General features: G+C 44.1%; 4 protein-coding genes across 4 annotated transcripts; 2 read left to right on the top strand and 2 right to left on the bottom strand.

The window, feature by feature from the left end:
• Window positions 1–352: 352 nt before the first annotated feature.
• Window positions 353–2,294, bottom strand: otol1a (otolin 1a; the record flags this gene model as incomplete). Its single annotated transcript, XM_084547294.1, has 4 exons — window positions 353–1,317; window positions 1,445–1,516; window positions 1,664–1,753; window positions 1,841–2,294. The coding sequence occupies 4 exons, from the start codon at window positions 2,292–2,294 to the stop codon at window positions 431–433; spliced, it is 1,503 nt and encodes a 500-aa protein (XP_084403420.1). The 3' UTR covers window positions 353–430.
• A 3,476-nt stretch (window positions 2,295–5,770) lies between these two features.
• Window positions 5,771–15,794, top strand: ppm1la (protein phosphatase, Mg2+/Mn2+ dependent, 1La). Its single transcript, XM_084547299.1, has 4 exons — window positions 5,771–6,800; window positions 10,505–10,679; window positions 11,826–11,987; window positions 12,548–15,794. The coding sequence occupies exons 1-4, from the start codon at window positions 6,402–6,404 to the stop codon at window positions 12,901–12,903; spliced, it is 1,092 nt and encodes a 363-aa protein (XP_084403425.1). The 5' UTR covers window positions 5,771–6,401; the 3' UTR covers window positions 12,904–15,794.
• A 1,760-nt stretch (window positions 15,795–17,554) lies between these two features.
• Window positions 17,555–18,286, top strand: arl14 (ADP-ribosylation factor-like 14; the record flags this gene model as incomplete). Its single annotated transcript, XM_084547306.1, has 1 exon — window positions 17,555–18,286. One exon carries the CDS (start codon window positions 17,555–17,557, stop codon window positions 18,152–18,154), a length of 600 nt encoding a protein of 199 aa, XP_084403432.1. The 3' UTR covers window positions 18,155–18,286.
• A 1,476-nt stretch (window positions 18,287–19,762) lies between these two features.
• On the bottom strand, window positions 19,763–24,344 carry zp3b (zona pellucida glycoprotein 3b). Its single transcript, XM_084547309.1, has 8 exons — window positions 23,905–24,344; window positions 23,715–23,830; window positions 23,526–23,629; window positions 23,212–23,389; window positions 22,978–23,095; window positions 21,627–21,712; window positions 21,191–21,459; window positions 19,763–21,055 (listed from the first exon to the last, which is right to left on the bottom strand). Exons 1-8 carry the CDS (start codon window positions 24,325–24,327, stop codon window positions 20,949–20,951), a joined length of 1,401 nt encoding a protein of 466 aa, XP_084403435.1. The 5' UTR covers window positions 24,328–24,344; the 3' UTR covers window positions 19,763–20,948.
• Window positions 24,345–26,457: the final 2,113 nt, after the last annotated feature.

Consider the following 26,457-nt stretch of genomic DNA (forward strand, 5'->3'; position numbering starts at 1 on the left):
CAAAATTTGAGCATATTTCTCCCTCTAGTGGAGATTAAGTGCAACTACACGTAATTTATTTCAGGTGTTTCCAAACTTGTGCACTTGCACAGAGCTTATCTGTCCTCCCCTGTAATGACAAAGGGTTTGTAAATTAACTTACAGCTCTGTTTCTGAGTAAATAAAATTCAAGGATCATTCATTTCAAGCAGAGTGATTTTAATGCAGTGTTACAAAGAACTGAAATGTTGCATACAGCAGTGCTATCAAGTCTCAGCCGTCTCCCAGTACAGCAAGGCAAGCAAAGCATTTAGTTTGATTAGTTCAACGGCAGCGAGCAGAAATACTTAGCTGAATCGCAGTGATTTCACGGAGCAGTGCGACAGGCTGAAGGATGTGCAGGGTCTACAAGAAGTTAAAATCAGAGCTCACTCAAGGTCAGAGGTTACGGTCACAGGTTTTCTGCAGCAGTGGGTTTGTCCTTTGAGTCCGGATAAAGCAGGAAGCCGGAGAACGTGCTGTCGTCCTCGCTGCTGGAGTAAACCCCGTTCCAGTCCCTCAGCGTCTCCAGCCACACCTGGTCGCCTTCGCTCAGCTGCATCAGGGCAAGGTTGGAGGCCTGATCGATGTCCTGGCCATACAGAGAATCTCTCGTTCGCAGCTTCCGTATCCCATTAACCACCAGGGCAGCACGCACGGGACGGTTGCGCACGGTGATGTGATAACTGAATAAGTAGACCCCCGGGTAGGTGACGTTGAACTTATTGAGCGTCGGGTCCCAGTGTCCCTCCCCATTGTAAAACACCTTATCAAACTTCACAGGCAGGCCGGGCGGAGGGAAGGACCTGCTGGGGAACAGACCCACACTGAAAGCAGAGCGAACCTGCTCCACACTCTCACCTGGAGGACCTTTAGGTCCCCGAGGCCCACGCCCACCTTTGGGTCCCCTCTCACCTCTCACCCCTGCCATTCCCCTGCCACCTTGGGGTCCTGGGGGGCCCCTAGCCCCAGTATCCCCCTTCCCTCCAGGAGGCCCTGGCTCCCCCCTCTCTCCCTTTGCACCATCGGTTCCATTCACTCCTGGGGGGCCCATCTCACCTCTCGGACCAGGGGGCCCTTGCTCGCCCACATCACCTTTCACACCCGGTAAACATTCGCCTATATGTCCTTGTTCGCCTTTCTGACCCTTTGTCCCAGCTATCCCAGGGGGACCCATAGGCCCCTCACGCCCAGTGCTCCCCTTAGTGCCATTTAGGCCAGGCTCTCCTCTTTCTCCTGGGTCCCCTTTCAAACCGGTGAATCCACGTTCACCTTTATCTCCTTTGGGGCCCTGCTCACCTGTATAATAGAGAGACTATGATCATATGAGAAGTAACGTTTAAAATAGAAGGCTACAAAAACTAGAACCTTCAAATGATTTGTTTATTAATAATAATAATAATAATAATAATAATATATCATGCACCTTTTTCTCCAGGTTTTCCCGGGATCCCAGGGGTACCAGGCAGACCCGCAGGTCCTTGTTCACCTTTTTCACCTGCAGCAGTTTTGATAAATAAAGCGCAGAAAATGACGTCCACGAAGTACTGACACAAAGCAGCGTTTTGCAAAAAAGGGGTGACGAACAGAGAGACAGAAACCGAGAGACATTTCAGAACGCTCCTGCTGTTAAGCCCCGCAGTACCTATGTCGCCATTGAGTCCATTGGCTCCAGGTAATCCCGCCAGTCCTGGAGGTCCTCTGGGCCCTGTTTCTCCCCTCTCTCCTGGCAACCCTGGAATATAGTTAAGTAAAGGTAGAAGAAGGACATTGCTTTGCCGCGCAAAGTGGAAATTTCTTAAAAAATAAAATTCCGTCTTACCCACAGGGCCCCTCTCTCCTGGTGAGCCCGGTGGCCCTCTCTCCCCCATGGGCCCAACGGGACCCCGTTCTGGTGGACAGCACTCACACATGTTGAAGAAGCATTCGTTGTAGTCGAGAGTATAGTTTCCGTGGGGGTTCCCAGGGGGCGCTATGGCATCGGTGTGAAATTCAGTCGGGTAAGAGTCGCTGGGGTAGGTAGTGCCGTCTAAAGGGGACAGAGAGTACACGTCCATCAAAACCTCGGTTGTGTCTTCAGTGTGCAGGCTGCTGGAAGGAGACGGGGTTGTGGTGGTGGTCCGTCCATATCCTCCACCTCCGCCACTGCCCCCAGCTCGAGGGGGCTTCTTGGTGCTCTGGGGTTTGGGCCAGCGCGTGGTTCTGGCACCGTCGGTCAACGCAGCCATCAGGGCCACGGAGGCAGTGGTTAGGAAGACAAAGTAAAAGGATGGCATGGTGAAGGCTTGCCACAACGATCTGAAGGAAGGAATACAAATGAAACAGGTGGATCAGGAGTCATTTCAGTTTCAACACAGTTAGATTTGTGGGTGAGTCTTACCTGCTGATGGTGTTGACTCTTCACTTCATCCCCTCCAAAGAGTGGTAGATGGCGTTTACCTCTTTCCTTTTATTGCCCCGGTTGTCCAACTTATGCACCTCTGAGCCAATGACAGAACAAGGGACAGAAAACACTGGGGGTTATTAGGAGGTAGGTGGGCTGGCAAGAAGAGATTACGTGACTCCTGAGGGATATGAAATAAAGCAGGTTGCATACAAGGCAAGACTTTATTCTTTGTGATATGGGATATGAATCTAGGGCCCAAGAGTGCATAACCTGCTGAGGTGTTGCCCACACACATGCTTGGTTTGTACACAAGCCGGAAAAAAAATCAGAAGTTACAAAGGCGGACACACATCTTCAGAACACGTGTACATGCACATAGTGTTTATACACACAAACTCACCCATTGTTGGTCATGAATAACGGCTCATATGAAGTGCAACACCTCGTAGCGATCACACCATTTGGCTGTACCTTCAAAGCAGAAAATGGATCACGGTACACCCAGTGGGAGAAGGATCGATGTCCATTCACTTCCTTGATCTAACAAACCCTTTAAATCTCATGGAAACCTGGCACCAGGAAACCAAGCTTCACATGAATGCAGTCTCAACTTAAACTTCGATAATTCACAGAAAATCTGATTTCAAGACTTTACTTGAAGAGTCACTAATTCCAATATACCCTGACAAATCGACTGAATGCACTACAAACACTTATATTGTGGCATGCTATTTGTGCATATAGCGATCAGGCATAACATTATGACCACTGACAGGTCCATCTTGTGACAATTCAATGTTCTGCTGGGACTTTTGGACCTGGCATACATTCGTGTGGCTCTTTCTTAGACATGTAGCACCCACTAGACCAGACCAGGCAACCCCACCCTATAACAATGACACTCCTTGATGGCAGCAGCTATCCCCAGCAGGATGCAGCCTGACACAAGCGCACACACACAAAAATGGTTTAGGAACAACTCTAAAAACATGAAAAACAGCAAGAGGTGTTGACCTGGCCCCCCAATTCCCTAGATCCCAAACTGATCAAGTATGTGGGATGCACTGGAACAAGCCTGATCCACAGAGACCCCTCCCCTCAACCCATAGGACCCAAAGGAACTGACTAACAATATTCTGTTGCCAGCCACCACAGGACACCCTCAGAAGGTCCATGCCCATTCTCTGTTTTAAAGACTGAACATCAGTGCACAGAGTGTAGTGTGGGTTGTCTATAGCTCAGTTGGTAGAGCAGGTTGTCCACGATCCAGAGGGTTAATGATTCTCACTGGTGTGTGAATGTGTGTGTGTGTGTGTGTGTGTGTGTGTGTGTGTGGTGAGCGAATAGGTAGATGTGTCACTGTGACTGCAAAGCGCTTTGAGTACTAATAGGTAGAAAAGAGCTATTTAAATACAAGACCATTTACTTCCAGTTATTCAAATTTGATTTTCTTGCTGTTAATAAAATAGATTCAGTGCGGAGTTAAAGGTGTTAAAGTAATGTGGTTAAACAGTTTTCTCTCAGTCCATTTTGGGTCCTCACACTGGAATAGAGCTTGTTTCACCTTTCACAACAGGAAGAACAAACAACAAATCAATAGCTATTATCAAACAGCCTGCCTGCTCATACGGCTGTCACTACATCCTCTTCTCTCTCGCATCCTCCACTTTCTTTTCTCTGGCACAGAGCTCTTGTCCTCTAACTTCCTATCTACTACTAGTCATGCAATTCTGTGCCATTACTGTTTAGCATGTAAACTTATTTTTTATTTCTATTTTATTTAATTTAATCTTTTCTTTTTATCTGAGGTTCTTAAGAGTGTGTTTTTTATGGACAACTAAGCTACTGTAACCAAGCAATTTCCCTTGTGGATCAATAAAGTTTATCTAAGTCTAAGTAAGTCTAAACTGCTGTGTGTCCCTCCTCTCCCCTCCTCCTCCATCTTCTTGTGAGTATCTCTGTCCTGCAGTTGTGTGTTTCCTGTGGAGCTCCATACTACATCTGTTGTCGTGGTCTCATCAACCTGTCCTGTCTTCATGGCCTCCTGCAGTTATCCACTCTTACCTGAATGAACAATTTCCAAACCTGCCTATGATTCCTCTTACATTTTCAAACTGTCATGTAACATCATCAGTTTGTATCATGGGATTCCACATGTACACTTTAGTCAGATAAATGTATCTATGACGGATGTTGTTGTTTATCTTGCTGTTTTCTTCTCTCTCTTTTCTGTCTCGACCCGGCTGGCCTTAGGCAGATGGGTCCCTCCATATGAGCTGGGTTCTGCTCAAGGTTTCTTCCTGTTAAAAGGGAGTTTTTCCTTGCCACCGTCACCTTCAGGCTTGCTCTGGGGGTTTCAGGCCGGGTTTTGTAAAGCGTCTTGAGACGATTTGTATGTTATTGACGCTATATAAATAAAACTGAATTGAATTGAAAATCACTGGATGCCGTTTTATGACCTCAACATGCTTTTCTCTCTCTCTCTCTCTCTCTCTCTCTCTCTCTCTCTACATATATATATATATATATATTATGTGAATAATTAAACATCCTCAGCTGAGTTCAAGCTGGACAACAGTGACACAGTCAAAGTCTAAACTGGGGGAGACTTTTATTTCCATTTGAAAGCTGCGGAGCTGCAAAAGAAACTGCACAATATGTAATAATAATAATAATAATGTTTCACTGCGTATATAATACATAAACTTACAAATATATACTATGTAAATAATTAGTGTATGTTTTTGCATGTGATGTTGTGCTGTATATGACCAAATTTTTCGGACTGTAGTTGATGGAAGTACCAGTGGTGTAGTACAACGAGAAGCCACCAGGCGGCAACATTTAGTTTGTGCAGTGATTGCTGCAACCAACGCATGAGCCATGTTACTAAGGTATGAACAAAGGCTCAGACTCCCACGAAACACTGGACAGTTACTGTTGGGATCTATAATACGTTATGATTGAATCATGCTATTTTAATTTAGATCTTTTTTTTATCTGTAGCCTATTGTATCCTATTCTTATAATAATTTTATATTCTATTGGTATAAAATGCAGATTCTCATACAAGTCGGCAAGCTCATGAAATGTGGTATTGTTTGATGAATGGGAGATTGATTTAGGGAAAGAGTGTCTACATTTTAAATTTGATGCCTTATATTAGGATGACATCATCATTAGATTCCGCAGTCACCGCCATTGATTCGGCGTCTCACTTGTCCACGTTAAGAGTTTGCAGCTGCGCACTCTTGTCATACATGTAAAAAACGTGTCCGTGTCAAGTTCGCACCATGTTAAAAAAACACAGTTCCGCTAAAGACTTTCAGAATAAAGCGCTTCCTGTAGAGATAACGCTCACTGAAACAATTGCGGCGTTTTCTGTTCTTTTGCTTTATTGAGCCATCCAGCAGACTGCGGATCTTGGTCTCGCTCTCCTTCTGGTGGCTTGACAATTCCCCAAGAATGGAGGCGTGTGTAGGCTTGTGTGTGTGTAACATGTTATGTTGATGCGGAGACTGAATAGACACATATCCGATAGAAGAAACGGGGTCAGCGGTGGAAAAGGAGGACACCTCCAAGTCACATCGTCGACTCTCGCCCCCCTGGCGACTCCCTCCCCGGGGTGGTTATAACCGAAGAGATCCGTCGTTCTACAATGGGCTGTGGGAGATCGGCTCAAGTCGGAGAATCCTCTTGCAGCTGTTCAGAGAGTCGGGTGTAGGACCAAGACATCGGACCGAGTCGATGAGGGTGGCCTGTTCGCTTTTGTCCTGCGCTTCTCCGCCCGGTTTCTTTCAGCCAGTCGTGCACCGTGCGTAAATGTGCTCAGACTAGAGGAGGCAACACCTCCGAGGAGCAGCTTCAATGTCGAAATCCAGCCTTTGTCTGATACTGTGGTAGCGAATCGATTTCTCCATCGTCCCGCTGAGCGGATGGAGTGAATTGTGCAAAAGAGGGGGGGGGAGAGAGAGAGACCGCAGCTTGGTTGCGTGTGATGATAGGAGACACAATGACGCTCTTGTCTCTTCTGGGTCGGATCATGCGATATTTTCTCCTCAGGCCTGAGACATTGTTTCTGTTGTGCATCAGTCTGGCGCTGTGGAGCTACTTCTTTCACACCGACGAGGTGAAAACCATCGTCAAGTCCAGCCGGGACGCCGTGAAGATGGTGAAGGGGAAAGTAGCGGAGATGATGCAGAACGACCGGCTGGGAGGCCTCAGTATCCTGGATGCGGAGTTCTCCAAAACCTGGGACTTCAAGAACAACAACGTAGCCGTGTACTCCATACAGGGGAGGAGGGACCACATGGAGGACCGCTTCGAGGTGCTCACCGACATCACCAACAAGAGCCACCCGTCGATATTCGGGATATTCGACGGCCACGGTGGAGAGGTGGGTTAGACTGGGGGGAGAAAGGGCCCCCGTTTATTTAACACTGCGTTTAGTTTGGGCTCTCCCAGCTCTGCTGCTGCAGCTGCAGCTGCGTCTTCTCAGCATCACTTTGATCCAGAGCTGGCACAGAGGGGGGAGGACAGGACAGGAAGTTTTTTTTTTTATGCTGCATGCAGCAGTAGTTACTGCTATGCACTTAGTCCAAAATCTTTACTTTAATATAAGAATTTAGGCAGATGCTGTGTCACTCTAAAGCTGTGTATTATATCATATTGTGAGATTTTATATATAGCATAGCCTATATGTATTACATAAAATAAAATGAACTGATAAACCTTACACAGAGATGCTTCTATATAAACAGCTCTGGTTGATTGCCAAACCCCCCACTGGAGTTTGTCAAACAGAGCACTTCCCCTCCCTACTTCTGCATTGTGTTCTCTGGTGTGAACACCTCCACCGTCTCCCGCAGCCAGGGAGAGAAACGGCTTGAGATTCATCACAAAAAGCTTTGTGTGTGTGTGTGTGCATGTGTGTGTGTGTACTTTTTTTTTGTCTTGCGCCTCCCTCCTCCACTGGCTGCGTTGTCAAGGGTCAGTGGTTTCTCATGGCTGCCCGAAGACCACTTTGTCCCACCATCATCACTGTCCCCCAGAGGTTTCAGTATAGGACACGCACTTTGTGATTTTAAGTCGACCGTATACATATTCTCAGTAAACATGGTATGTGTTTGTGCAGCCAGAGATGGCATGATTTTTGCACGAAGCAATTTAATCTATAAAATGTGAGAAAATGGAGAAGTATGTGCCTCTAAATAATTTGATGGAGGCAACTAAAACCAACTAATGTTCATATTTGAGAAACTAGAAGCTGGGAGGTTTTGGCGTCACTGCTTAAAATTGACCAAGAACATGAATCAGTCCAAAGAGTTGCTGATTAATTAAAATCTTTTAAGCCCTATTCGGAGGTTTTCGCTGGAGCCAGGGAATTGATTTGCTGTCTTAAGTAAAGAGGACTTAGTTTAGTTGGCTGTCCAGAGATGCTGTAAGTGTTGAGAACTCTGGCTCTTAAATTAAACGTTCCCCTGCTCATCCTGACCCTGAAAGGAACTGCTGTGACGTGATGCACATTCCTGATTCCTTCACATTTGTACGCAGAGAAATACAAAGGGCATCAGCCTTTCATTAGAAAAAAAGATTAGCTGCAAGTGTTTCTATTGGGAAGAGACAACAAACACAGAGAAGTGTTTACTCATCCTCACCGCACTGTCTATTCCCGTCCTGTAAACAAATATTTGCCCTTCCTGTCCTCTCTCGTTTTCCATCTTTTCCTGTGCTTTGCTTTGCTACTTTAGTCAAATTTTGATTTCCCTGCGCAGGTTTGTTTACACGTCTTTTTTGATCTGTAGTCCCTCTGACTTGTGTCCCAACTTTTATTGGGTGATTTTCAAATCACTGCACAGACCTCGTCCTAGAATATGGAAACACATCCAAAAACTGTCCCCAAACCGTAAACGCATAGTTTATCGGTTTCCCTACACACCGGTTTATGCAGGGCTGCATTTTCATGCAGTTTGCCATATTAAATGAAGCGACGTGGCCGAGCCAAGTGTGGGCAGGCAGAACAGGCTGTCTTTCAGTGCAGTGCGTCTTGGCTCTGAAACCATGCAGAACATTTCTCAAACGCTAGTTTTTATCGAGGCGGTGAGTTACGGCCCGGAATTATAAAAGTCAGCACAAGCTGCTGCTCCTCTTTTAACTTGATTTACAGACACTGTTTTCTGTTGAAGCAGGAACTTTTCGTTCTTTACAACTTGGACAGGCCTTCCCTCCAATCTCTATAGTTTATCGTCAGGGAGTAGATACGTTTTGCAGCGATTATTTCACTTTTAATAAAGTTTGTCCCATATTTTACATTTGCTAATTAAATGCGCAGGCAGTGAAATATGTGAGTCATTTAAAAGGGGGCTTGTAACTGCAGTCACACTGGCGTTTTCTGCTATTTACTGCAAATGGAAAACGTACACTTGAAGCTCTTCTGCTGATCCCGCCTCACAGAGCGCGGCTCTCTTCAATTAAGTAAATGAGTGGGTACACGCATCAAACGAAAAGCATGAACAGGAAGTGGGTGCTGCAGGAGGAAATGGGATTTCCTATTTTGCTTAGGAATGTCGCAATCTCAGTCTTTAACAACCTCCGCTTTTAATTACCAACTTCATACTCTTCATCATAAAAGTTTGCAGTAGAAATACAGTGGTTATTAGTTTAAATGTCACCTGTGTCAGTGTGTAACCTTTACTGCTGCTTTAAAGCAAGCAGAGACCGTTTTAGTTGCTTATGAATAAAACTTGGCAAACAGCGGCATTTTTGGCAGATATTAAGATTAACGCGCATGATCCACAAAAGGTTTTAGCAGCGAAAGGTCAAAATTAAACTGAATTCACATAAGGCCTCATACTGTACATCTGCTGCAGAGCTGCTGAAACGTATCCAGAAAGCAGCTCAGAGAAGCAGAGAGAAACATGTGGCCTGAGCTGCCCAGAGTGTCCCGATTTCCACGGCAACTGTGAATATGAAATATATATGGACTGAGGAACGTTAACATAGCATAAAACCTTCCCTTTTTTTTAGCTTTCATTCGGCAGCATTAGCATAATGGGAATCTTGGCAGAGAAAATGAAGGAATGCGCAAATAAGTAAAGGGAGGAGGAGGAGGAGGAGGAAGGCAAGAGAGCTGGAGGAGGAGGAGGCTGTTCAATAATTTAGCGCAGAGCACCTGCTGTATGTAACAAAAAAGGCACTCTAATATAGCACAACCAGTTATATGAATGAGAGCACCTTAATTTATATAAAAGTCACTGACTTAACTATGTAATTATTAGGAGTAAAAAAAAATCTTTTAGTGAAAGATGACCTATTTTTCGCATCCCGAAGACAGTGAGCAACGTCAGCTGCTATATATTTAAGATCTGCTATAACACATGCCAACTAACGCTCTCATTGCAGCTCTGTTTTTGGACTCCGCCGGTCCTCTTTACTGTCTCAGTGCTGCAGCATTCGGTTTGGGTTTATCTTCACTGAAAAGCAAAATGTAGAAAGATTCGAATGATCTGAATAAGTGAGATGACGACTGAGTGTAGAACTGGGATGCCTTGTCGTTAGGAGTGACATTTTTCTTATTACGCATCATATACTGATGCTTTTTGGTTTCAGTACATCGAGCAAACCACACTGAAAGGTTGAAAGTAAAAGCAAAGCAAAATCTGCTGTATGAAAGTCTGCTGCAGTGGCTGAAAATGACTCTTTCTTAACTAGAGGGAAATTATCGCCGGGGTGCACTGGCAGGACAGGAAACTCTTTGGGGCCTTGAGATAAAAATGAGAAAAGGGAAGGCTTTGGCAGATTTTGCAATGACAACCATAAATCCTCTTAAACCTATTGAGGCTCTCGATGCATCGACAAACTGCACAAGTCCACTTAGGGCCCCCCTTCCATCTCCCTGATGACAGATTCTGATAGTTTGCACTAGTTAGTTGTATTAAAATCTTCCAAACTCTTGAATCTTGGGTATTAATGAAGCAGTGCAGCTTGACATTTCTGAACTTTTACTTATTAGACATCAGAGGCAGCTCTGTGCACCACCTCTGCTCGATTGTTCTCTGTTAAGTCCTCTGCGTCTTCCTTTTCCCTTCTTCCTCATGCCAGGCTGCGGCTGACTACGTGAAGGCCCACCTGCCCGAGTCCCTGAAGCAGCAGCTGCAGGCCTTTGAGCGGGAGAAGAGAGAGAGCACTTTCTCGTACGGCAGCATTCTGGAGCAGCGCATCCTGGCCGTGGATCGCGAGATGCTGGACAAGCTCTCGGCCAACCACGACGAAGCAGGTCAGGAGGGGGTAGGAGGTGAATTTGGTGCCCCCGTCTATGCGACATATGCGGGAGACCCGAAGCATTTGTTGGAAAGCTGGATGAGAATTTAGAGAATCGGCTGAAGATTATAATGAAAACGCACCGTTCACAAGTAAAATGTACAAACAAACAGCTCACTGCTGCAAAGTGTGAGCAGGCGATTCTTCTGATGCATTTTACAAATGAAAATCTAAAGCCCAACACTTGCATGAGTCGTTATGCTCCCCGACCTCTTTAAAACGACGCCTTCAGGTGTGATCTACTCACTCTGCCTCTTAAAGCACGTCATGCATCGCAGCACCATGGCCATCTAATAAAATTTCCTGTATAATAACCACTCAGCCCAGGGCTCCCCTTCTGTGCAGTACACTTGAAATGCTGACTTAGGGGAGTACGGCTACTGTGTTGTAACATTGTGCCGCTGCACTTTGCTGATTGAAATGTCAGAGAAACCGTTCAGATTGATTGGTTGGGGGCATTTGATACATTTAATAAAGAAAAAAGAAAAGAAAAAAACTGTTTCCCCACACTTTCGGCCTACCGCTGCCTCCATCATTGATTTCTCTGGTGACCATCAACCACTGTGTCAGGATATTATTAAAGGCACAGTGGACGACTACTAAAATCTCACATTTCATTATCCACGCATGTACACCGAGCTCTGGGATAATAGAAAAGTCTAATCATGATAAATCTCTGTATTTATTAAAGTGTGGGATGTCAATTAAAGTATAATAATAACAGCATTTGGCTCTCTTGACATTTTCATGCCTGCAAAAGTTTCTACTGAAATTCTGGACACAGTCTGAGAAAGTTTTGAGACCAAACTTGAACGTTCTTTCTCGTATACACGCTCAGCAAACATTGTTTTGTGCAACACTGCAAGTCTGGCAGAGATTGCATTTGCGAAAAACCTGTCCTGGTCCAGTGCCACTCGCATCACAGGAATAGTGTGATCACAAAAACACGCTGATCCGTAAATCCTGGGCTTCTGCCACTCCTCGCTGGTTGAAATGAAAAGAATTCTCGACGACAAGCATCTGTGGATTATTCATGACTCTCGCTGAAATTTTTGTTTTAATTTATTTTTCTTTTGTTGTTCTATTTGAATTTCCCATACAGGAACAACATGCCTTATGGCACTGCTGTCAGATAGAGAGCTCACGGTGGCCAACGTTGGAGACTCGCGCGGTGTGTTGTGTGACAAAGACGGGAATGCTGTTGCGCTTTCACATGACCACAAGCCGTATCAGCTTAAAGAGCGCAAGAGGATCAAGAGGGCAGGTACATGATGAGACCAGCTACACTATAATGTGAAGCCTATGCGGTATGCACCTGCACTGCAATGAGGGGTCCTTGGTTGCCATCTATTGGTCAATCTTGGAATAGCGCCCTGTTATGCATACAGTAGTACAGCCACAACATTATGACCACTGACAGGAGAGGTAAGTAACATTGACCATCTTGTGACAATTCAACGTTCTGCTGGGAAACTTTTGGACCTGGCATTCATGTGGATGTTACTTAGACATGTAGCACCCACCTAGACCAGACCAGGCACCCCCACCCCATAGCAATGACACTCCTTGATGGCAGCAGCCATCCCCAGCAGGATGCAGCCTGACACAGGCACACACACAAAAACAGTTTAGGAACAACTAAACAAAACATGAGAAACAGCACAAGGTGTTGACCTGGCCTCCAAATTCACTAGATCCCAAACTGATCAAGTATCTGTGGGATACTCTGAAACAAGCCTGATCCACAAATTATTTTTTTAAAGGTCAGACTCAAATCTAAATGTTTCTGTGCATAACTTTTCTCTTTTGTTTCTCTACTTCCAGGAGGTTTCATCAGTTTTAATGGATCCTGGAGAGTCCAGGGAATCCTAGCTATGTCCCGCTCCCTAGGGGACTACCCGCTGAAGAACCTCAATGTAGTCATTCCCGACCCCGATATAATGACCTTTGACCTGGACAAACTGCAGCCAGAGTTCATGATCCTGGCGTCTGATGGCCTGTGGGACGCCTTCAGTAACGAGGAGGCCGTCCGGTTCGTCCGCGAGCGCCTGGACGAGCCCCACTTTGGCGCCAAGAGCATTGTCCTCCAGTCTTTCTACCGCGGCTGCCCCGACAACATCACCGTCATGGTGGTGAAGTTTAAAAGTGGAGCTGGGGGGAGCAGCAAAGGGGGGCATTAGGTCGAGGTCAGGTTTAGAGCATCAAGCAGCACGTAAAATATCACAGAAGGACTGGAGGAAGTCCAAGTAATGAGTACTGTACTTTTAATAAGTGCACATGCATACAGACATATGCATACACACATGAAAACATATGTAAAAACGATGTTTTGTTTAATTTGACTGAAAAAAGGGGCATTTTAACATAACCATCTCTTAGAAGAGCAACCAATCTGCGAGAATGAAGAGGTTTAGTACTAAGACAACCACACAGAGGATTTTCTCTGAACCAGCACACATTAGACTGTGATTGCTATACTACTGTTTACTGTACACACAGATGGTACAGCTCCACTGGAGGCTTCTACAGAGGAGGCTTCTACTAGTGCCTACACAAGAATTACTGTGCAGCTACAGGAAGTTACTGAAAATGCAGCTGCAAGAAAAAAAACAACACGCAGCTTATGGCATTTTCATAATGCTCTAAAGAAGTGTATGCGACTGTTTTAAACCAGAAATAATTGTTGAATATAAGAAGACTCCAGTGGATCCATACCTTTTATTATTTAACTTGCAGCGACGCTACACCTCGATCTGAATTTTGAGTATGAAACACACATCTCCTGTTGACTTGAGGGGAGCCTGTTAAATTTTTTATTTTTTTTTTCCCTTGAGCTGCCTTTAATTAATTCAGGGTACAATGGATTCCAAAAGTGAGCATTTGCCGCAGTGTAAAAAAAAAAGTGTATCTTGGATGGAGCTCGACAGATATTGCTGCTCTGCGTCTTTAAAAAGTCCCTAAAAAAATTGTCAGAGTGGTTTATCGTTAAAGGAGGAGACCAAATGGGTTGTGAGAACAGGAAAGGTGGTAACATTAATATATTTAAGTGCTCTTGGGACTTTATTTTAAAGTTATTATGGCAGAATTTAATTCTGAATGAGTTCACCGACTTCTATTTGTAATGAGGCCAAATATGCAGAGCTTTTACAGCCTGTTAAATGTTTAACATCTGTTAACTTGTGCCCATTTTCACAGTGGGCTGTCTGAAACATGCACAGCCGCTGGATGTTACTGGAGCCAGGCATTATGCTGCACTGAAATCTGACACCAGTGTAGGTGGGTTTCTATGTCAATGAGCTCCAGCCCGAAGGATGATAACTTCCTTAGTCACCGTCGTCCAAACTGACACGGCCACTGTTTCCATTTGAAGGTTCAGATTTAATATTTTAAATCCACCTTTCAAGTCTGTAGAAGGTGTGTGACGCTCAAATGAGAAATTATGGGTGGAACGTCACCTAAACCGGCATTAGCACACACACACACAAACACACATAGTTCAGAAAAAGAAATGCACTTTTCAGATGTTTATTTTTTTTGGAATGGAAAAGTCTTACATATCAGCCAACGTAAACACTGTCTAATGCAAAAGGGTTTTAACGTATGCAGAGCCTGATTTAGAACCTGACATTCACCTCTTTGCAACGTGAACTGCTCCATAGAGGTGGTTTCGCACCATCTCGTATCCGGGCATGTGCTTTGGCTTTATCCATGTTCAGAAGCTGAGTTCATAGGAGTGTGTATTAGCGGACACCGGTGGCTGCCTTTGACCCGGGAAGCACACAAAACATCAGCTGCAACGGACACACACGAAAAAGCGACGAAAAGATGATTCACCCCAGGCTGCACAGAGCGATAGTAGCTAGAAATATGATATGCTCCTGAAGCAATACAGCTGGTGTCACTGACGGCAACAACCTGTCGAGGGAAGTTACAGTAAACCGCGCTTGATTTCCGACTGTTTTATGTTTCCCCCGTGACCTATCCTCAGCTGAGAAAGATGAGGAGTTTCTTTTTCTTATGTAACCGTTTACCTAATGCCTTATTTATTGGTGATTTTTTTTTGGTTTTCAATTTGTCTTTTTTTGGATGTCTTGGGCAGATTGCCAACTCAACATACTGTACATTCATTTTGTTGTCCTTCTGTACACATGAACAGAAGTTTACAATAAAATAAATTCCCGTGATTTTAATGAGAGAAGTTGTCCATGATTCAGACAGGTTGAGTGGACGCTCAGTGTAAAAAAAAAACAACAACAAAGAAAACATTGCTGTATGTAAACTATCAGTATTAAACATCTGAAATGTAAACCCCCTTTAGTCTTTATTATCACAGAGGCCAGATTCACTCTGGCCTATAAGTGATGCATCCTTTTTAAGATCTTTATTTTCAAGTTTTTAAGTTAGATTCGTAGCAGTGAGTCCAAGGTGATCTGTGCTGAATAGATGTATAGATCAGTTTGAACTGCTTTATTTTTCCAGTGTTTTAGTACATTGAGTGCACTTTTGCAACCTCATAGGACCTGAGTCTTGTTCTTTGCACAAGGGCACAACAATAACAGCCATGTAGGGAAGTGGTAAACAGCTACCAATATTCTCCCCCTTTTGTTTTTTTATCAGCTCACCGGGGATTTGAATCGCTTGTGCCCTTGTTCCATCACAACTGGCACACAAATAGCATGTTGTAAATCATTTGGCTATAAACAACCACAAAGGCTGAGGTGGTGAGGTCACATTGGCATTGGGGGGAACACACGTGGCATCCTCGGAGTGTTTCTGGGATGCCTCTGATCACAAATAGATCTCTCCGTGCCATAAGTGTGCCCCGTTGTCTGCAGGGCAACTGGACCAGGCTGCAGCCGCCCAGGCTAGGAGCGCACACCACTGGAAATTACTCAGCGATGCCAAATATAGTGACAGTCGGCACCAGGTGGACGGGCTCAGAATAGCTCGAACATGAGCTGATGCGAATGCCTAAGAACAGCGTTGCACCACTCCGGTGTCTAGTTGCTATAACATCTAGTGCGTCAAGCTTCAGCTTTACGGGAACAGAGTTTACGCTGTTATATAGATTTGGCGCTTTATAAGCTAGACAAGCGCGCATAGGCCACAGTGGAAAACGCAGGCCACCTAGGCAACTTGGGACCCAGTTCTGCATATTTTACAGTTCACTTGAATCCTTCAAAAGATTACAACATGGGACAGCACAGCTCCAAATCTTCCATTGAAGCCCGCGTAATCTTCCAGCGCTTTGGCGGAGTGGACATGTGTCAGAAAACGGATTCATGCTCTACCCCAGCCTCCGTTGTACGCATTCAGAAGAAGGTAGCCACTCAGGCGGGCTGTCCTCACTCTTCCGCCCGGACAACCGAGAAGTCAACATCCCACTCTTGGCCCCAAAGTCGCTGTGACGCAGGGGGACTGGTTTACGTGATGGATAACCCCACCGGTGGAGTGTGGGTGAAGCCCGAAGAGAAATGGACCAGGTCTTGATACAAAAAAATAAAAATCTTCAGGTACAATTTTAACGTTTCAGTCACTGGAACCGATCAACGTCTTGTGACTGGATGCCTTCTGTGCCATCCGCCTTTGGCACCTTCAGAGCAGCAGATGCCGCCGATTTGGGATCCTGCACTGAGGTAACGTTCCATGACGCGTCCACACGGCAACTGGTGAAGTTGAGGTGGATTTCAATGATCCGGAGGAGGCGTCGGACTGATCACTGACATTATTACATTTTCCTGTTTGAGACATTCAAGTTCATAAAGTCTTAAACTGGGAGGAAGATGGTGAAAAGAAGTGAAGAGTCGTGCGCACTGAGACAACGTGTGTTCTTTGGAAACGTCGTCCTATTATTTCCAGAATGATTGTGTCTGAATAAGAAACATAGAATGATTAATTTATTGATTGATTCAGAATTCTGTGAAATAGATCAAATAAAAGATGGGAGCTTGGATTAAGTCAGTACTACGAGGAAGTTAACTGTAAACACAGTGCACTTTGGTCGACAAGGGGAAAACTGCCCCCCTTGACTGGCTGACTAACCTTCATTTATTTTTCCTTCGCTTTTATTTCATTTTTTAAGAATCCATTGTATTAATATATGTGTAACACCAATGCCTAAGTACTGTAAGAATGTTTTATTTATTATAATGATGGTAGTTTGAACGTGATGGACTCAGGGTAAGCGCTGACCCACTTTTAGGGTTGGAAGTGAATGTCTCTGGCAAGTCTCCACTTTTGTTTTCGAGAAGGACCGAGCAAGATTGAAGAAGGTGGATGGTGGCAACACCCACCTGAAATGTAATAGTTGAAGCAAAGGGCGTTTTTTTGTGGTTCATCACAGACAACAACTTCGTCTTTGATTAAAAAGCAAAATGGAGTCAGAAAAACGGTGTCATCTCATTTTTTTGTATTCAAGGCTACAAATATCACAGAAACCCCCCACATTCTTATTAGCAGGTTTTCTCTTTTTTTTTTTCCAGCAAACAACAGTAAAAAAAATACCTGACAATTATTTCCGTGTGTTTTGTGACTCAGAGCCACAATTTACAATGTAGGTCAATATCGAGGGAGCGTACGGTATAAATCGTGGACGAATCAATGATTTCACTGAGGCAATAAAATTGTGTCACTCTGGTTCAGAGATATGCTCAGGTACAAACTTTGTCCCCTGGTGTGGCGCCTTATCGTGTGGTTCATAGCCAGCGGTAAGCAAATGGCTTATCTATTTAACTCCAGGCAACGCACTAAGCAAACACTGCATGAAAGGGAACTGTGTGGAAGATGTGACTGTCCCACTTGAGCTCACTGTCTCTTTCTATCCGCGTCGACATGGGCCTGCGGGCATCCAAACTACCAGAGGTGCAGGTGCTTCTTCTGGGTCTGGACAACGCTGGAAAATCGACGCTCCTCTACAAACTGAAACACAACACGCGTGTCAGCACAGTCCCCACCATCGGTTTCAACGTGGAAATGATCGAGGCGAAGAAGAACAGGAAGAGCATCGCCTTGACCGTGTGGGACGTCGGTGGTCAGGGGAGGATGCGCCAGCACTGGCAGGACTTCCACAACAACACGGGGGCCGTCGTGTTCGTCGTGGACAGCTCCGACAGGGACCGTCTGAACGAGGCGCAGAGGGAGCTGGAGAACACGCTGAGGAGTGAGCAGCTGCGAGGCCGGCCGCTGATCCTCCTCGCCAACAAGCAGGACGTGGGCGACGCGCTGACCGTCACTGAACTCAAGGACAGGTTCAACCTGAAGAAGACCTGCTCGGACCGGGATTGGTTCGTCCAGCCTTGCTCCGCGACGACGGGGTTTGGGGTAGAAGAGGCCTTCAGACATGTGGTCCAAATGGTCAAATTCCCTTCGGACGGTCCGGTTAAAGATAATATTAAGGGAACAGTGCACCACATTAGAACCACCAGACTCTAACTCTTATTTATTTATAAGAAATGTGAAACTTTCAAACGACTGGCAATGTGACTGGTGAAATGTAAATAGTGTTTGAATGGATCTATCCTTAAATTTATTTTATCCAATAATGTTGTGAGCATTACTCCAGATATACACGTTATACTGCTGTGCATTGAAATGACTGTTAATATTTATTTGTTAATAATTAACTGGTTTACCTACACACACACACACAGTGTCTTCTTTCAGTTATCAGAGTCCTATTATCTCACAGTCATGGGCATGTGCAATAAAACCATGGGTTCCTGGAGGAATGGAGCACCACTGATAACAGCATTAATATCAGTGAAATATGCAAATGTTGGTCTAGAACCTCTACCCGTTCTCATTTGGGTGGCGCTTTTATAAAGTAACAGAGTCTATAAATGTGTAGTTGGTAACAGATGGATTTGTTTTTTGTTGTATTTTATTAAACTTTATGGATCAAAGTGCTAAACGGCAAAGCAAAGTTAATCAACACCAGAAAAAGGGAATTGGAAACACCAGCTTTTAATATATACCATTTTGTTTTACTGACTTATAATGCATTGGATGGTTGATGGTAGACGTAAATATCAGGCGCATTTGGCAGAAACCAATAACCAAACTTGAACGAGAGACGATAAAATCTGTCACAAAATCTTGCAGAGCGTGTAGGGAAAAATGTGTCAACATCTAGTGCGGTCTGCTTTTCTTAAATGCAAACTCCAAAGATATAAAATATGATTGCAAACATCCACTCTTTAGCGTGTCCTTCTCATTTAGCCTGCTGTCCCATAGCGGATTTCGGCCGTCCCGTGCCACCGTCCCGCACTATCTCTTCATATGTAGGCAGACGTCTGCATTCGTCGTATGTGGGCAAATGAGGAGCGGGCTCCGGGTCCTCAAAGCTGTCCGGCGTGGCGCTCTCCAGGAGCTGTTCTTGTGATGTGGCAACAGTTGGCTGTCCGTTCTGCGGCGGGGTGAGCTGCCTGGTTTTGGAGCACAGCGCTCTCTGGATAAAGTAGCCCACGGCAAATAGAAGCAGCAGGATAAGAAGCCCGGAAAGTTTCCGGGTGATCATGGCGATGTTGTAGTAAGTCTTGTCCGCGGACCCCTTGCAACAGTCGGCGACAGCGGTGGCGTTTCCCTGCGTGCAGCAGATCTGGTCGTCCGGGCAGGAGCCCTGTCTGCATCTTGGGATGGCATAAACAACTGTATTGACTAGAAGGCAAACTGTCGACACTAGCAATACTTGGCATCTGTAGAAAAACATCGCTGTTGTTTTCGGCTGGATGAAATGATGTGATGAAACTTGAAAAACAGGATGCAGGCGAGACGATTCACGTGGGCATGGGGCGCTGAAAGATATCTTGGTTGAAACAGTGACGCAGAGCCATCATTAACGCACCGCATGCCCAGAGGAGATTTAAAAACACTGGGAAAAAGAAAAACAACTGCGCAAACTATTCTCAGACCACGGCCTATGTTCACACAATAAATGATAAGAATTCAATAACTGGGGATACTCACAGCTGAATGAACATCTATAGTCTCTGCAACATATGAATATGCTAATATGCAGCTTGGCATCGACTCCCAGGTGTTCTTCACTCTTGATTTATTATGCACTTAGCTGGTATATCAATACTCCTAAACACAGACTTACAGTGCCTTCATACATTTGTCACAGAAGTAAACAGGCGCCCAAGAAATCGACAAGTCTCGACGGCAAAACTGAGAAATGGCATGATTAATCCTGAACGTGGGAGAGGACAGCAAAACAAGTGGGCCCAGAAAGTCTGGGGTTTATACGTTTCAGGACCACGGACAGCGCTCAACACGCCCACCGAGGAAAACAATGAGGGGAGCTGTCCGAGGTGCTGACACAACTAAACCCTAAATAACTTAAATGTTCTTGCTGGCAAGAGCACAGCGAGTTTCCATTTGCAATATTAATATTGCATCGTCACGGGTCAAGTCAGGTCATTCCTTAAAAGGCTGCTGTGGTTTGGTCCATTACAGGCTGATCAGTATATATATGACACAATACTTGCAAAGTGCGACACCTGTTAAGGACTTTTTGCTAAAACTCAAACTGTTGCAATTTTCCCAATATCCCATTACCTCCCGAGAACCGTGACTAATCATTTTACTGGCTGTGCCACACGAAGCCATCGTTTTATGTTGCATCATTTAACTTTCACAATGAAATCAATAATGTGACTACATGAGTGGGTTGCGGGTTGTAATGGAAGGAAGTGCTCCCTAATAGCATGTCTGCATTTCTCCTCAATTGGCATTAGGTTAGATGACTCTGTCAAAAGGATGGATGCGTTGTGTGAGTTTGTGTTAAAGTACACGAAAAAGCATCCTCTTTGACATCCACTTCTGTTGCAGCTCTAATGAGCGTAAGTGCTTAAAACCCAATGCTAATTAAATTGTTTGCAAAAGCCGTATCAAGTTCACGAGCCAAGAACTGCAGGATGTTGGGTTTTGTTGTGTTTTTGTATTTGACAGCGGAAGCAAATAAGAACAAAAAAAACAAAGTTATTGTTGTAAAAGACATTGGAGAGAGAATTTGTCATTTACATACAGAATATACATACGAACTGTAACAAAATATAGTGGAAAGGCAGTACTGTTCCTTCGACAATGGTAGACCAAGTTTACAAGCTTTTTTTTTTTCCCCATATAAGCAACATGGCATTTGAATGACGAGATTAATCTCTGCATTCACTGGGCTTCGTCTGTTGTGTTCATCTTGCAGCTCTCCACTCAAGTATACCGAGGCTCAGGTGGTGTTGTTCTGTGGTGAAATTACCGTTTTGGAAGCTGCTGGCTTTGTGACAAATTTACTGGATGGCTGCACAATGAGGGGTCCCAGCTGCACAGTTTGCTCTGTAAAACAACCCGCATGACACTCATTTTAAATGTGAAAGCTCTCTTCCAGCTCCACAAAAGCTTCAAATAAAAGTTGTTGTTTTTTTCAAAATACAAAAATGGAACATTAACTAATTCAGTATCTCTACTCACCTGCTTTGTAGTCCGTTCCTCTCTTCATTAATTTAGCAGGGGGCTGCTGAGGTTTGTTGCGCTGGCTCGGATGCGCTCCTGGATGGATACGGATGTAATTAGCAGGCTGATGTTTGGGTCTGTTGTCTGAACTTTCCTGCAAGGTCATGGTGGGCCATGCGTTGGTGGTCATAGTAGTTTTAGGAGGTTCTGTGGATGTAGGCTCCTCTTCTGGATGGGAAACATCACAGCTTCTGCATACCTGGTCACTCCCATCCACCGACTGCCATCTAGACAAGGTGACAAATAATTTAGAAATCATTTATTTAATGCATCTCCCTTTTGGGAAAATGGTGCATTGTACTTTAATTAGAAGGTTTGAATGGAGATAGACGTGTTCTGATAGTACAGGCACACTGGGGACATTGTTGAATGTGCTTCATTATTAGTGAAATACCTGCTCTGAATTAAAGAGCAGGCCCGGTTTTGAGAGCCGACAGTCAGCGTGACTGGAACAGCTTTCACGTAGCAGGTTACATAGACCTGTGGGAGAAATACATTGGTGTTAAACACAAGCCTACTCTTGTTTCAGATGTGCCACAACATTAAAACCACTGAAAGAAGAAGTGAATAACATTGACCACCTTGTGACAATACAGTGTTCTGCTGGGAAACTTTTGGGCCTGGTATCAGTGTGACTGTTACTTAGACCAGACCAGGCACCCCCACCCCATAGCAATGCCGTTTTATAGAAAAGTGTGTTGTTCATTCATTATTTCTTCGTCAGTTAAGCAGGTAAAATGGTCTAGTATTTACATATGGAAACTGTTGTTGTGTATGTACGACATTCATGGAAAGGGGCTCTCAAAACAGTCCACCCTTAGGCTGCAAATGCAAAACCAATCTATCGGACGCCCACAGAAGACAACGGTAGGGGACAATCTCGGGATCCTTCCCATGGTAAAGAGAAACCCCATCACAACAGTAAGAACAGTCTCCAGGAGGGAGGCATAACTATCCAAGTCTACAATATACTATATACAGAGAGCTCAGCTTAAAATGCGAACCATTTATGATTTTCACAAATATTATACCCCAAAAACAGGAAAAATAAAGTATGGAGTAGGCTTGGCTCATGATCTTAAGCATGGAGCATCATTTGAAAAATTAGTGATGGCTGTGTGATGCACAAGTATGCACAGGCTTACTGTGTGGGTCACCAGTGTTTATCGATGATGTGACAGAAGATAGAAGCAGCCATATGTATTCTGACAAGCGCAGGGATATACCATCCGCTCACATTCAACATTCAAATGCAGCATAGATGACTGACCGCGCTTCTCAGTACAGATGTATAATGACCCAAAATATTCTGTGAAAGCACCCCGGGAGTTTTTGAAGGTAGAGAAGTGGAACATTCTGCATGGCCGAGTCCGTCACCTGATCTCAACCCTATCGAGCAGCATTTCAGTCGCCGAAGAGAAAACTAAAAAGGCAGAAAGACCCACGAGCAAACAACTGAGAACAAATGTCTGGCAAAGCATCACTGAGGAGAAAATAGGATTTTTGGTTCTAGACTCGCCTGAAAAGGATAATCAAAGTATTTAAAAATGTTTGTCTAATTGCATTTGAGCCCGGGAAAGTAGGGGACTGTGTATACAAATTATTGTACACCTGTTCCCAGACCTTTTCTCCATTTTGGATGTGAATAATATAACTTGAATATGTCTGGAAACAGCAGTGTGAAAAAAATATACAGACCCAATTGTATTTTTTTTTTAAAAAACAGCAGAATGCAAACAATCCACCTGATTGTTGGGTTCTTGGTAGAACCTGAAGGCATCCAGCTGTAATCTCAGCTCGTGTTCTTCGACCCTTGGTAGGAACCGTGAGCTGGAGTTTGTCAGGTAAGCATCTGCAAGACATCTTTTACAGCAGCAAAGAACATTTCTTTAGTTGAAAGAAATGACAAAAAACATATCATATTCCGTTTTTGGTTTTTTTTTTTGTCACAGAAGGGAAGATCTGGTTGTGGAGCTCACCCATGACGCTCAATGAAGCCATATTTTAATGCCGCCTCTGGGTCAGGAGTCGCCGTGGCCACACAGCGGTCAGCAAACACTCGCAGGGGCACGTGGTTGCCAATAATGGCAGAGACTTCAAAACGAACGGGGTCACCCAGGAAGTATGTGTAAGAGCCCCTCTCAAACTGCCAATCATCTGCAAAGAGGTGACATGTCAACACACTGCATTCCTCAAACATGGATCTGTCTGATCTTCAGTGTGAAGCAACAATCAAAAATTTCTGCACATGATCACATGACAAGATGAGCCATTCATGTTAGCCTTTTAATACCGGTCATGAGTAGCAGACTGAAGTCTATCTGGCCATCTACTGAGGCTCTGGAGATAAAAGGAACCCAGGTGGGATGCAGGGAAATCTTATCCACAGAATAGTTCCTGAAAAAGATATATGAAATGAGGCTTAATGCAAATGTAGAAAAACGACAAGAGTTAAAGACAGCTGTTAATGTGCAGGACTCGCCTTTCATAGTGGCATTCAACTGGAATAACTGCTCCATCCAGTCTAAGTAAACCATCAGACGAAGGTTCAGGAGAGTAGACCAGGATATTGGAATAGATAATCTTCTCTCTTGACGACTGAAACATAGTTTTTGATAACGTCGTCTGTACAAGTTTGAACATTCAGTGACTACACGTGACACAGTGCTTACTGAAAGTTTGGCTCCACAATCCACCAGGCGGCCCTGGATGGTGAATTCCTCCTCTCCTGAAGGGACTGCTCGGCATTCACTCCCTTCACTCACAGGACTGAGGCCCAGCCGCAGATGTCTTCCGTCCACCCTCAGGCCCGCGTCCAACATGTCAGCCTGCACCACAACCTCCATCGAATCCGGGTGACACTTGACCACGATAGGTCGAGGCCGCACACTGAGCTCTGCGCTTTGCTGCTGCTGCTCCTGCTGCTGTTGTAGTTTTACGGCCGGCTGCGTGAGGTCATAATAATTCGTGAGCGGCTCGTAACGTGAGTTAATGGCTTGGCCTCGGTTGTACACTAACCGGCTCTCTGTGAGCGTGGGAACGGAGCAGAAGACCATTAACCACCAAGGGAGGATTCGTTGCAGGCCGCGGTCCATTCTTAGCCAGGTTTGGGAAGGAGTGATGAGGTCTGGGGAGCGGCTGGAAATACCACCACAGCTGTAAGTGATTGGAAGCCCTCCAACACACCGGTGCGTAAAGTTTGGCTCGTTACGCAACGTGTGTGCTCATACATTCATACTCATGTGTCGAAAATGCGCTTTTTAGTCAATTAATCATTATTCCTCAATAAATATTAATTTAGATCATATAATAACTTGACATATTTTGTCAGTATAGTCTTTTGGCTGAGCAAAAAAAAAAAAATACATAAAAACATGCCATGAGCTTGATTCCCCACCAGGTGGCACCACTACTGCAGAACTTCAACGTGCTGCTGCGTTTCTATCCACATGGTTTAAACTTTAGATGAATTTGAGCGAACAGGGTGGAGCAAGCGGGGTCAAATAAACAGAGTTGGTTTGTTAATAATTTATCTTCAGTTTTGAAATGTGTCTTTGCTTTTATATTTATCTTAAGCTAAGGAGCCGCACAGTTAAAACTGTAGGTGCTACAGTGTTTAATCATTACACTGAGATGACATTTTAAACACATTACGAGATAAGTGTATGTTTAGAAAAGTAAAATCACGAGTCAATAAGCTCAGAGGGTGCCAAAGAGTAAGAGCAAGAGTGTTTTGCATATTTTCCTGGGCCCGTTAAATGTCTAAAGGACCATTAATAAAACATGACATAAGTATAGATAATAAGACATCAATTGTGTGGTGGGATATGTGCCCTGCTTTTTCAAAAATGCATTATCACATGTTTTGAGATTCCCTGCTCATTCTTTCTCTCCCATCTCTATTTTAAAGTGATGAGAACCTGTTGTTCTGTGGCCAGAACTCCAAAGGTCTTTCTCAACCTCAGCTGCCACAAATGTCAATAGTGCCAGTTCCCTTGAACACGGAAGGCAGACAAAGTGAAACAAAAAGCTGTATTTCACTTTCAGTATAATGTAATGAGTAACCAGGGCAGCTTACCTGCACTTTCGAGACATCATCCCCATGACATGGCAGGTAAACCTGTTGTCCTGGTTTCAGAACACAGACTGGTGTCATGTACACCTTGTATTTTTTTTTTCTCTTTACTGTTAAAAAACACACTGGTGAATATGGTGGAAAATCAAGAGCTGCACACCGAGCATCAGACCCCTGAATGCTGTAATGTCATGTAATGTCATGTATTTACATTCTCATGTGTCTCATGTTGCATGTCAGTGCCTCAGACCAATTGAAACGTGCAATTCATTGCACTCCCAGAGTCCTCAGCTGCATGACTAAGCAATCATTATCTGGATATTCCACTGTAAATTCTTTGCTAGTTGTAAACAATCCACTACAAGTTCAACAGAGTGGCTGTTTGCTGATTGATTGATTATAATCTTGCTGTATATCTAAAAGCCTATTACAAATATTAGCTTAAAACCAAACCATGAGCCAGGCTATGACTTCTGACTGACTTTCACATCCTTCTAAATATCAAAACGGCCAATTATTGCCTTTGTGATGGTAAGCGGATTATTATATTAACACCGGAGTTTCCAAATGATGAGTGAGCAAACACTACGCTGCATTTTGTTTGTGTTAAACATTTCCCTCGCACCCAGCTTGCAGGGCAGAGTGAGAAAAACAGTCATGTGTGTCGTATAGTATTATGGCAAAATCCCATTATGGTGGAAATAACATTCTCTATAGGAATAGTAGACCGGCAAAGAAAATTCAGTTTTCCTGTAAATCACACATTATGTTTAATTGTTGCTGTTCGCTCTTTTATAAAAGCAAATTTACTGAAATCTCACCGCAGTCTATCTTTTTTCTTTTTTTAAACCAAAGTGAACAAATAAATGATAAAACAGCAGGTATTATGCAAGACAAACATTTATTAGATGATTCTTAGAATCAGATAAAACACATCACAATAAATAGTTGAAAATAAATAGTCCGCAATTAAAACAAATAAATAAATAGTTAGGTAACACACTTTATATAAAAAAAAGTATTCATCCACTGGATGTTTAAATATAAATTATATGGTCATATAAACCCAATAAATATGTATCATTAGAAAAAATTATAAAGTAGATTTTGAAGTGTTTTCTGTCACTAGATGATTTGACTGTTACTGTAG

The sequence above is a fragment of the Chelon labrosus genome (genome assembly GCF_963514085.1).
Source record: "Chelon labrosus genome assembly, chromosome: 6".
Classification (NCBI taxonomy): Eukaryota; Metazoa; Chordata; class Actinopteri; order Mugiliformes; family Mugilidae; genus Chelon; species Chelon labrosus.

Bases quoted from the DNA above. Each gene is read 5' to 3' on its own strand.
- ppm1la (XM_084547299.1), top strand. From the start codon at position 6,402: ATGATAGGAGACACAATGACGCTCTTGTCTCTTCTGGGTCGGATCATG. The intron at 10,680-11,825 runs GTCAGGAGGGGG...TTTCCCATACAG, and splicing joins GGCCAACCACGACGAAGCAG to GAACAACATGCCTTATGGCA. The intron at 11,988-12,547 runs GTACATGATGAG...CTCTACTTCCAG, and splicing joins CAAGAGGATCAAGAGGGCAG to GAGGTTTCATCAGTTTTAAT.
- zp3b (XM_084547309.1), bottom strand. From the start codon at position 24,327: ATGGACCGCGGCCTGCAACGAATCCTCCCTTGGTGGTTAATGGTCTTC. The intron at 23,390-23,525 runs GTATTAAAAGGC...ACCTCTTTGCAG, and splicing joins CAGTCTGCTACTCATGACCG to ATGATTGGCAGTTTGAGAGG. The intron at 21,460-21,626 runs GTATTTCACTAA...CACCTTGTCTAG, and splicing joins TGCTCTTTAATTCAGAGCAG to ATGGCAGTCGGTGGATGGGA.